At 34.1% G+C, this 12,610-nt stretch overlaps 1 protein-coding gene and 1 pseudogene across 1 annotated transcript; one reads left to right on the forward strand and one right to left on the reverse strand.

Annotated features, from left to right (window-relative positions):
- Positions 1–632: 632 nt before the first annotated feature.
- On the forward strand, positions 633–2,167 carry LOC109012956 (annotated as a pseudogene).
- Positions 2,168–3,024: 857 nt separating this feature from the next.
- Positions 3,025–5,014, reverse strand: LOC109012868 (polygalacturonase QRT3-like). Its single transcript, XM_018994727.2, has 3 exons — positions 4,651–5,014; positions 4,277–4,513; positions 3,025–4,129 (listed from the first exon to the last, which is right to left on the reverse strand). Exons 1-3 carry the CDS (start codon positions 4,849–4,851, stop codon positions 3,128–3,130), a joined length of 1,440 nt encoding a protein of 479 aa, XP_018850272.1. The 5' UTR covers positions 4,852–5,014; the 3' UTR covers positions 3,025–3,127.
- Between the last annotated feature and the right edge of the window lie 7,596 nt (positions 5,015–12,610).

A 12,610-nucleotide genomic window follows, 5' to 3' on the forward strand; every position in this document is an offset into this window, starting at 1 on the left:
ACCCTATCTGTAAATGGGCAGAGCTTGGGAGGAAGAGCTCATGACAAGAGGTTGTTCTCGTGGTATAGCTGATCTGTTATCGGGATCATAAAGGAAGAAAATGACACCCACCTCCCAAATCCTGAACTCTGATAAAGATAAACCTTGAATGCAAACATGCATGCTTCGAAGAAAGTTCCTGCTTGTACTGATCATGATAATCCTTGAATTATATATGCTTGCCTTTATCCATAGTGTGAAAACCTTGACTTGTTTTGCTTAAATCTTTAATTATTTTACTCAGACTAGTGGTTGCGACGTGGACTTCTTTTTTTTTAGGCCAATACGCTTTAGAAAACCTTCACAAGATGAGGGGTAGACGCAACTTAATTGTTATTTAATTGCCTTTGGAATTATAAACTACTGGAATTGTTTAATGAAGGTGGTCTCTATCCATAGTACAAATTAAATAAAATTTCCGTTGTTTATTAGCGAGAGAGGTCAAAATGTTCCCCAGTTTATTAAACGAGCTGGAAACTTATTGGCCAAGAAAGAAAATACTATTGTCGCTATAAGAGCCTGCAGTCAAGAGTGTTAGTAGATCCACCTATATATGATCCCATGCACGCCCCTTTGATTTCTCAACGACATTAATGGAAGAAGTGAAGCTACTGGGATTCTGGGGCAAGCCCATTCAGCCACAGAGTGATATGGGCTCTGAAGTTGAAAGGCTTGAAATACGACTATATAGAAGAAGACGTTCCCAACAGCAAGAGTCAATTGCTATTGCGATACAACCCTGTTCATAAGAAAGTCCCTGTGCTAGTTCATGGTAGCAATCCCATCTCTGAGTCACTTGCCATCCTTGAATACATCAAAGAAACATGGCCACAGAATCCCTTGCTTCCAAAAGATGCATATGAAAGAGCCTTGACTCATTTTTGGATACAATTCCAATTACTAAAGGTGTTGATGTCGTATTTTGCGAGTCTGGACAACTTCACACCCTCGGTATACGAGTGATCACATGTACAGTAACTTGGGGGGTGGGGGGACATCGGAGTCTATTGATCCTCTGATGCTTAAGTCAGTAAGGTGAAGAAGAAGATGATAAACAATAATGAAGATGAGATCAGTGTAAGGTTATAATGATAGATTGACTGATTACTGTGTCTGCTATTAGTAGTGTCCTATTATAGTTATCGACCAGGTCACCACCATAGTAGGGTGTTGCATAGCAAGAGATAATATGCTTGTATTGTTGATTCACCGAGTTGCTCCTGTGCCATCTCCTTATCGAGCCATGAAGGGCTCAGGCTTGTTGCGCGTTGCTTGAGTCTTGGATCGTATTGAATGCGGCATTCCTTCTGCTCTGGGCCGCATTGGATACGGCATGGTTTCTATCTTGGGCTGCATTAAATGCGACATGCTTTCTGTCTCGAGTCTCTCTCCTACCCGAGCCCTGATCCAGATTATTTGTTTAGCTCAATTCATGTGATATGGCTAGGCCTTGCCTCTGGCCCAGTCCAACCCAAACCACATATCTGGGTTGTGATTTGGGCCCATCATTTAGCCCAGCATAAAGGATTTTCTCCCTTGAGAGAAGAAACTTCTATCTTTATCATGAGGATCTCCTTTGATCTACTGCTAATTAATATAAAAAGATATCTCTTCTGTTTACAAACTGATTTGCACATACAAACCAATTCTTGTTTTTTTCCTCTGAAAATCCAAGTCCACTAGGATGTGTTTGTTTCACCAGAAAGCTTGGAGGTAGTCATTTTGTTTTTCGTTTGTTTCTCTGACTCCATATTTCTAGGCCCCCGTTTTCCATGCATTTTTCCAAACTGCTGGAGAAGAACACGAAAAGGCAACAAGAGAGGCGCTGGAAGTTCTGAAGATCTTGGACGAGAAAGCCCTTGGGAACAAGAAGTTTTTCAGCGGCGATAGCATAGGAATGGCCGACATTGCATACGGATGGCTGGCTTATTGGTTTTCAGGCATGGAAGAAGCAGTAGGCGTGGAAGTGCAAAATCCTAGCACTTTGCCTCGCTTGCATGCTTGGATTCAGGACTTTAAACAAGTTCCTGTGATCAAAGAGAACCTTCCCGACTATGAAAAAATGTTGGCATATATGAGAGGCAGTAGGGCAAAATTCATTGCAAATCTTCCATCCCATGAACACTAGTTTGCATGGGATATTTATTCTCATCTCGTCTATATATGTGTGTGTATATGTGTGTGTATATATATATATATATATATATATATATGCAGTTTCATGGTGTTTTTTGGTGGCTAAAGTCAAGCCAGAACCTTTAAGTAATAAATATTGCTCTACCTGTTTGTGCTACGTACACAGCTTCCCAACATCTTTAACGTCGATTTACTAGCACAATCAGACCAATATTAATAAAGAGTAATGCTATATACAATATTAAAGTATAGACAAGTTTTACAAGCTCTTTTTTTAAAAAAAAAATATGATCTATATTAAAATTAATTTTTTTATGTGAATTATAAATTTATCTATTTTTTAATTAAAAATCAGTGTACGAGATTTATACATTTTAAAACTATAAATATTATTTTTTTATTAATATAACAGTTTAAAAATCTGCATTTACATCGTATTACTCCTGGAAAATCCAAGCCTTTCGTGCCAGAGAGGCAAGATAGAATTGCTTTCCTTTTGGGAGAACTAATTTTGGGAGAGATTGACAACAGTCAACAGCCGACATAGAATGAGCAGCCACTATTTATTTATAAGGTGTGGAGAATTTTTATATTATATAGTTAATTATATTAAATAATAAATAATAATTGATGAAAATAATTTTTCGAAGTAGAATAACCAAGATGGCTGGAGTCCAATTGATCAGAAATTTCCAAAGTCCCAGTTTGACTTTTAATACAGTTTAGACCATGCACGATGTTTTAGCCGTCAATCAAGGCAAAGATCAATTAGAGAAAATCATTAAATTTTTGACTGTCGATCTTTTTGTTTTTTCTTTATTTTGCCACAAAGGTGGGGACAATTAGATATCATCACAATCTTGACTGTCCATCATTTAAATATATATCTCAAAAACTACACAAAACAATTTAAAAAAAAAAAAAAAAAGTTGCAAATCATGAGCTTTAATGATCATATGTACCCAACCATGCTTTGGTCCACCGACACATGCAGTGTTGCTGATATGGGCATTTCCGACTCCACCGTGACACGATTTTCTGATACATTTCTCAAAGTATGGGTAGGAAATGCAGCACCTGCATGCAATGTGTATTGCACGTTTTTTATTAGGTTAGGAAATAATAGGACCTTTGAGAAATCAACGGTCCATCTGGTTCCATTTCTCCACACCGACCCTCTAGCTACCGTTGACTTGCGAACCATGCCTCTTACAGTATTTCGATCAACAATGACTTCTTCAATAGTCTTGAATGGTCCATTTGATTGATCTAATTGAACTATTTTGACCCCTGTATAATCACCCGAGAACATATTATCAACAATATTCACCCCACACACAACACCCGCCAACGACTTTATCAAAACGAATGCGTTTCCAAGGAAGAATGAGCCGGTTATGTGGAGTTGGACCGGGTCCTCAGCCACAACACCAGTGAAATCAAAGTAACAGTTCACAATTCGGGTTTGAGTCAAACCGGGTGCCTTGATGTATACTCCACTCCCACCCCATTGGGTGGCCTTGTTGTAACAATGTACACCGGTGATCATGTTTGCTTGTCCTGATATCATAATTCCTATTGATGCAGAGAAAATTACCACATCGGTGACTGCATTGTCGTTGCCCTTGATGTTGATTCCAATGCCGGAGAAGTCCTTTTCGCCACCGTCGCCACCGACATTGATGTGTTGGCCAATGAAAGAATTTCTAATGTATGTCTCATGCCCACCTTCTATGAGTATACCATTTGTAGTGAAATGTGTGACATAACAATTGTCTATGGTTGTTCTAAGGGAATTGATAATGGAGATGCCACCACCTCTAAAATTAGAGTTTATCATAAGGTCCTTGAGTGTAATGTCTTCATACAAGAAAGAAGCCGAGGATGGCCACAACTCGATCAGATGGCGATTTGTTGGAAAATCGTCCGATGCACGAAGCGATCCGCCATGAATCTGTCATGCCATAGCATAATTATATATATATGATCCCAAAGATCAAAAAATAAAATTACATTAAGAAATTAATGATAATTTAGCAAAATGATCTCTTAGCTTTAAAAATGGAATTAAGCATAAGATTTTATGGCATAATGCACGTACCATGAAGTTACCACCACTAATATTTGGTAAACGTAGGGAATGGCTGATCTTGTATGTCCCTCCATCAAGATGAAGCTCTGCGCCTCCAAGATCAGCAACACCTTCCATCAAATGAGCATCAACATGGGATCCAAAGGCATCAGAAAGAGCTTGCTGTAGTGCTTCAGTGCTGTCCAATCTCCCTGTAGGATCAGCACCATACTCTGTCGCGTGGTGAACACGTGATCGTGGTGATACCTGCATCCATCATCACAAGTTCATGACAACCATACCCAAATTCATAGCCTTAGTCTCATCGATTGTGTACCAAATTGCCAATAATAACTCTGTTTCTTTTTTTTTATTATTAAAGAAAACGAAGCCAAAAAGCATACCGCCGGTGGTGTTGAATGGCTCTGGGGTGGAGAAACTCCGTTGCGGATGATATGTGTAGCCTTAACCAAAGCCAGACGCCGCATTTCATCATGATACCCACCCTCGCCAGAGTAAGAGCTCTCTCCGCAGTCAAGAATTGCACTTACGTACACAAACACCATGATAATCAGCTTAACGAACACATCTTTCCTAGGCATCATAGCTTATAATATCGTATATTTCGCGAGTAAAAGAGAGGTTTTTTTTTTTTACAGAGGTCTTCCTAGACAGTACTCCAAATTTCATTGCTGCGATATCTACTTATGAGGAGGCGTCGGACAGCACAATATTCACACCCTTTTCTCCCTTTTGGCTTTTGGTTTGAATTTTGAGAACGTGAAAGGAAGAAAAAATGGGGAGCAGGTTGGACTTTTTCAGGTTGTGGAACACATTTTCATATTGAACACATGGAACCTTACTGAGGACCTAATGATGAATTATTCACATCAATATGAGCCAAAAACTGAACTTGAATATGACTCGTATTTCAGAATTAGGCAGTCCAACTGACGACGCGGCCCCAGCTTTATTGGACTGTCACGAGTCATGAGAGTACCCAGAGTAATGTTACATATAATTGTAAAATATACAAGTATTATATAGTCGTTTTGAAAAAAAAATAAAATTTATTATTAAAAAATTAATTTTTTTATGTGAATATCGTATTTATTCACTTTTTTTTTAAAGCGACGCTTGCACACTTATGACTGCAACTATCATTTCTCATTTTCAAAATAGTTGTTATTTTCTATACTTTTCCAGCGCATCCCATGACTCCGTGAGAAAGACGTGCGAAAGTAGTTTTGCACACTTCTAATGTCATCGTGTTACAGCTTCTATTCATGTTCTTCATTGTTACCATTATTGTATTTGCAAGGCTGTCGTTTTTTCAACTCCAAACTACAGTACTTTTGCTTGTGACTGACTTTCTTTGCACCTTCCTTGATTTGTAAGTTGTAACCCAAGTACTCCTAGTTATCTGAGAAGGTCGGTCAAATTAGTTAAACACTTGCAAGTTTAAGCTCTCGATGACCAAGGGTAGTACGTTGAATTGGGAATACAGAGGAACTTGGGAGGATATTCAGGTTGGATTCTGAAAGTTCCCTCGTTCTATCAAGCTTGGCTGTAGAGAAATTAACATGCATAGCATGCATAGATTTTCTGGCTAAAGATGGAGAAAGTAGTAACCTAAAGTTTACAGAGAGAGGAATACCAACTTTCCAAGGAGATTAGGTTTGTTGACATTAGAATGTGTTAGGTGATACAGAGTAATAAAATATAAAATTCAAATGGAATGAGTTTGAACTGAGATACAAAAATCTAACTCTCTTTAAGAAGATTCAAGACATCTGAGATTAGGGGTGTAACCAATCCGGTCCGGTCCAATTTTGGACAAAATCTAAGACCGAACCGGTATGTACCGGTTTTGTATTTTCCAAAACCGATTACGTACCGATTACCCTCCTAAACCGGTACTTTCAGTTTTACCGATTTTCGGTCCGGTCCGGTCCGATTTTTCAGTTTTTTTAAAATATAAATTTCACAATTTGTCATTAAAATTTTGTTTATAAAAAAAAAAAACAACTTTTAGTATTAATTATAAGTATTAGTATTAGTTATAATCTTTTAGTAAAAACTTTTAGTATTAATTATAAGTATAACTATAATCTATAGTCTATATTAGACTATTAGTATTATTTATAAACTTATATATTAGTATTAACATTTAATGTAATAATTTATAAATTATAATATGAAATTATTTCATATATATGTATATATATATATGAAATTATAAATTAACATTTAATGTATAAATTTATAATTATACATTATATATAAAACTTATTTATATTAATATCTAATATATATTTAAAATATTTTGTATAAAATTTATATATAAAAATATTATTTTTTATTTTTTTAATCAACCGGTCCAATCCGGTTCGGTCCGGTCCAAAAAATCCTAAAACCGGAACCGGCCGGTTTTTACATTTTAAAAACCGGTTCCGGACCGGACCGGTGGACCAATTTTTCGATTTTTCGATTTGAGTTTACACCCCTATCTGAGATATGTAAAGTTTTAGATAAACCAGTGCAATAGATTTCCTCTTGATTTGTCTCTTTCATGATATAAGAGCTAGCCCAACAGATCGTCGTATAACTCGAATCAAGTCTGTACATGTGATTGAGTCTAAAACTCCTCTAAAAATAACACTCCTTTTTCATCTGAAAAATTTTCAATAATCTCTAAACACTACCTTCTTTTCTTTGTAAGACAAAAAACTTCAACTTTTTTTTTTCCAACGTAGACCCCAGTACTCTATCTCTTAAAGCCTTTATTTTTTTTTCAAAAAAAAAAAACTATACGTTAATTTATTTTTGAGATCCCATCATGCGCTGGTCTCCTTCTCCTAGATTCTTGAAAACCGAAAAGGATACAAACAGCTAGCCTCATCCGTTAAAACCAATTTGAATATTTTTAACATGTGCAATTTGAATGATTTGGTTAAAACTTCCTCAACAAAAAAATCAAAGGAATGCGTAACAGTTTTATTAAAAAAAAAAAATCTTACCAACAAATACAATCTATTAAAAAATACCAACATTCTCCCACTATTTTTTAATGATTAAAAATATAAATAAGAGAGATACTTCTAGGTAAAGAAAAATTATTATACATCATGAAGGTAAACCATCATTTAGTGAAACAATAATTTTTACTTCAGAGTTAGTAGCAGTCTCATAGTTGAACTATAACTTATAAAGGAAAATAAAAAATGATTGTTCACAGATAACATGAGTTTTATTAGCTAGCACATTATGACCTTGTGCTATTCCTGGCTTCATGAGTGTATTTGAGAACAAACCTAATTCTCATAGAGAGCGGCCCCACCCCCACACTCACATAAGTGAAATCTGTTAAAGGTACTTCTGTAACTCTGACACGTTACTCATAAGAGTTACAAATTTTCATTAAGAGTAGTATTTAAAACAACTCATCCTCTCAATCATTACAGGATGAATGCACTTATACCATAGGAATGGAAAAACTCTCAAATAAAATAAATAGCTTACGACTACCAAATGGTTCGTTCTTTCCATTGAACTTCTCAGGATCTCTGATCTCTGGATTGGGTATCTTCATATGTGGTTCATGAATATATGGACTTTAATCTCATTCCCCTCAATGTATTTCAGACTCTTTCTCTTATCAAGGTCTTGGTCAATAGATCTGCTAAATTATCACATGATTTAATATAATCTACGTTAATGATACCACTACTTAAATATGATCCACAGTACTGTGTTTTCTTCTTATTGGTCTGGATTTACCATTGTAATAACTATTTTGTACTTTACCAATATTAGCACTACTATCATAATGAATTAATATGAGTAGAATTGATTTTTCCCACAATGAAATCTCATGTAGTAGGTCTCTCAACCAGTTTGATTCCTCACTCGCTAAAGCCAAAACTATAAGCTCAACATCCATAGTTGAGTTAGCAATAATAGTTTGTCTTTTAGACTTTCAATATACAGCACTACCACCCAAGGTAAAAATATGACCAGTAGTTGAAAGAGAATCACCTAACAAGGTATTCCAATCGGCATCACTGAAGCCTTTGAGTACAATAGGATATTTTCTATAAAAACAAACCATAATATTTTGTACGGGATAAATATTTCATTATCTGATCCATTGTAAACCAATATTCTCTTCCTGGTTTGGTAGTAAATCTACTAAGTACTCCTACTACATAAGCAATGTCAAATCTAGTACAATCAGTCGCATAAAGTAAACTACCAATCATGCTAGCATATTCCTTTTGATTAATCACATCATCATCATTTTCAACAGAAAATAAATGAACATTAAGATCAAAAGGAGTAACAACATGTTTGCATCCAACATAATTATATTTCTTTAATAATTTTTCTATATAATGCGATTGATCAAGAAAAATACAATCACATGTTTTGGTAATTTTCATACCCAAAATAAAATTAGTCTCACCAAGATCTTTTATATCGAAATGATTATTAAGCATGTTTTTTGTTTCATCTATAATATGCAAATTAAAACCAAATATCAATAAATCATTCACATATATGCTAATAATAACATGAAAATTATTCCAAAATTTATAATAAATACATTTATCACTCTTGTTTGGCTTATAACCATTCTCAATCATGCAAGAGTCAAATTTCTCATGCCACTATTTAAGAGTTTGTTTTAAATTTTAAGCTATATAAGAATTTTGTCAACTTACACACTTTTTTTCTTAGTCAGGCTCTACAAAGCATTCTGGTTGATTTATATTAGTTTCTTCATCTATGCCCCATTCAAAAAAACTAATTAAAAATTAATTTGATGAATTTTTAAATTATAGATTGCTGCAACGACAAACAATAATCTAATAGATGTTATTCTTGTAACCAGAAAAAAGGTGTCAAAAAAATCAATGTCAACTTTTTGTTAAAAAGCTTTTTCGACAAGCCTAGCCTTGAATTTTTCAACTGTTCCATCCAGTCTAAATTTTTTTCTAAAGACCCATTTACACGCTATAGTTTTATAATTCGATGATAACTCAACTAATTTCTAAGTTTTATTAGAAATTAGTGAATCTATCTCATCATTCGTAGCCTTTTTCCAAAACACAAAATCAAGTGATGCTAAAACTTCTTGTAGAGAATTTGAATTTTCCTCAATATTATAAATATAATAGTCAGGACCAAAATCTTTTTCAATTCTAACTCTTTTACTCATTCTTAATTCAAAATTTTCTTTATTGTCTAGAGGAGTAAAAGAACTAGTTTCACAAAAAAATATTTTGTCTAAATTCTTGGCCCCCCCCCCCCTCCCCCACTATTTTTTTATTTAAAATGAAATTTCTCTTCATGAAAAATTGCATCACCTAATTCAAAAATTACTTTATTTTTAATATAAAAAAATCTATAGGTTATGCTATTTTTTACATATCCAAGAAAGACACAAGTGGTAGTTCTAAGTTTCTAACATCCAATTTAGGCCTTTTAGGATCTGTTAGCCTTACAAATGCCAAATAGTCCCAAACTTTAAAATATCACAAACTTCGTTTATACCCCTCTATAATTCAAAATGTGTAGTTTTTAAATTTTTATAAGGCACTATATTTAAAACACGACAAAAAGTCAAGGCCATTATGTAATTTTTGATTGACTACAAATTTCACATTTTTTAAAATCTTCTTTCAATTTGGAAATTAATCCTAAACTACTCGTGATTGCAACATGTATACTCTTAATACGACATAAACGTGCATGCCAAAGACTTAAAGAAGAAAGCATATCAACAAAAACATTCAATACTTTATTATCAACTTTCAATTTAAACATTCCATCACAAATATAGCCAATGCCCACAAAGACTCCATTTTTAGTAATAACATATTGATTAGATTCCATAATTTGTTTGAAGCCAGCTTTATTGAGTAGAAAGCTTGATACCAAATTCTTCTTCATAGATGGTATATAGAGCACATATTAGCATCAATATACATCCAGAGGTGAATTTTAGCTCGATATCACCACTCTCAAGGACCTTGGTTTTGCTTAAATCACCAAGCATAATAGTTTTCTCTTCTTCAAATGAAGTATACTTTTTGAACCAATCTTTATCATAGCAGACATGCCTATTGGCACCGGAATCTGCCCACCACCCTTCAACAAAATAAACCATGTTAATGTCTGTAATCATTGTTACAAATGGCTCATCAGTTATGTTCACTTGAAGATTATTTCGTTGCTTTCGAAATTTGTAAATTCGAGCAGAGTGTCCACTTTTGCCACAAACAAAACAAGCTTGATTTTGTGGAAAGAGTCATTGGTTCTTATCCTTTTGGCCAGGAAAACCTTTTTGTGAGTTCTACTAAATTTTTTGAAATTTTTTCTTTGCAGCTTCAAATAACTATCTTTTGAAATCTAAGCTTTAGGCAAACGACCATTTTCAGAAATTAAATTTACCTTCTTCATGGAAGTCTCATTTTCATTTTGAAGCATCAAAGCATGTTGAACTCTAGCTTCATCTTCTACCCGAATATGCGTAATTAAGGTCTCCAAGGATGTCTCCTTTTAATTGTGGCACATCGATTTTTGAAACTCCCTCCATGAAGGTTGTAGCTAATTGTCAATGATGCTACAAACAATTAGATTGTCTCCAATCTTGATACCTTTGGATCGAACTTCTGCTACAACTATTTGAAAATCTTATATTTGCTCTACGACTGACTTTCCATCTACCATTTGATATCAAAAGAAGCAACTTGCAGCATATTTCTTTGCTCCAGCTTCTTCCGTATCATATTTATTCTATAAACCTTTCCAAATTTTCTTTGTTGAGGAGTAAGTAGTATTGTAGAAATCATAAAATTGATCCACAAGACAATTTAAAAGTAACATCGACAATTATACTCATCTTTTGTATATTTTTCAATATTTCCTTTATGAGTTTTCATTGTTGCTTTAGTCATGTTCTTGATAGTGATCTTGTTAGGATTCTTTGTAGTGAGAACATAGGAGACGTTGAGAAAGTTTAGATAGAAGAGCACAGTACACTTCCATCTCTTGAAATATACTCCCTTGAAACAAAAGGACTTGTTGAGGTGTCCAATGCTTTTCGTGGATTCTTCGTTCGTAAGCTCCATATGAATCTCCTTAAATTTAAACGAAACTAGTTTGGACCATGAGACACATAAATCTCTCTCTCTTTAAGTAGATTCAGTACGTTATCTGTGGTATGAAAAGTTTTAAATGAACCGGTGTAGCAAACCTTCTCCTAACTTGTCTTTTTCAAAATACAATAGCCAACTGATCGTAGTATAGTTCGAACCAACTCTGCACACATAATTGAACACAAAGCTCATCTAAAAATAACATCTCTTTTATCTAGAAAAATTTTCAATAATCTCTAAACACTACCTTCTTTTCTTTGTAAAGCTTCTCGCTATAGACAAAAAAAATCTCAACTCTTTTTCCTACGTAGACCCCAGTACTCTATCTCTTAAAGCCATTTTTTTCAACAAATAAATAAATAATAAATAAAAACTATACGTTAGTTTGATTTTAGAAAACTGAAAAGGATACAAACGGCTAGCCTTGTTTTTTCCTCATCCGTTAAAACCTACTTTGAATATTTTTAACATGTGCACTTTGAATGATTTGGTTTAAAACTTTCTCAACAAAAAAATATAAGGAATGCAACAGTTACATTAAAAAAAATCTTACTAACAAATACAACCTATTAAAAAATACCAACAGAATGTATAGCATCCACTGTGTTTTGGGATTTTTACAATTCCAAATCTTCGGTTTTCTACCATCTAAACAAGGGTGATTAATAAAAGAGAAATGTTATAACAGATTATATAAAGGTAAACTTATAAATTGACTTGATTTGACGTAGTACGTTAGATTGTAAAAATAGATCTAATATATCGTATGAAGTCATGTCAATTTATGAATTTACTTTTATTAAATCTCTTTATAATTATAACATTTTTCTAAAAATCTCCTCAAAGATAAAAAAGACAGAAAAATTTCTCAATCATCTTTACTACAACATAGATATCTCAGAAAGAGACATTTCCATCTTACACAGAAGGTACGGTCAAAAACTAGCTACCAAAACAGCAATTCCGAATATTTTGTGTCATAATTTAAACTTATCTTATTATATATATATATATATAAGACAGTGCAAACACTGGCCTATTATTGGGAAAAGCCACCCCAACACTCGTCACAAATTAATTTGAAGGCCCTCCTTACTTCTCTACCGCTCCCTAAGCTGTCTTTGCAAATCATTCAGTACTACGTGTCGAATTAACCTATTTTTCTGCGTGTTCATAATTGGTTTGCCTTCCTTTGAACCGC

This window comes from Juglans regia, chromosome 7 (genome assembly GCF_001411555.2).
Source record: "Juglans regia cultivar Chandler chromosome 7, Walnut 2.0, whole genome shotgun sequence".
Classification (NCBI taxonomy): Eukaryota; Viridiplantae; Streptophyta; class Magnoliopsida; order Fagales; family Juglandaceae; genus Juglans; species Juglans regia.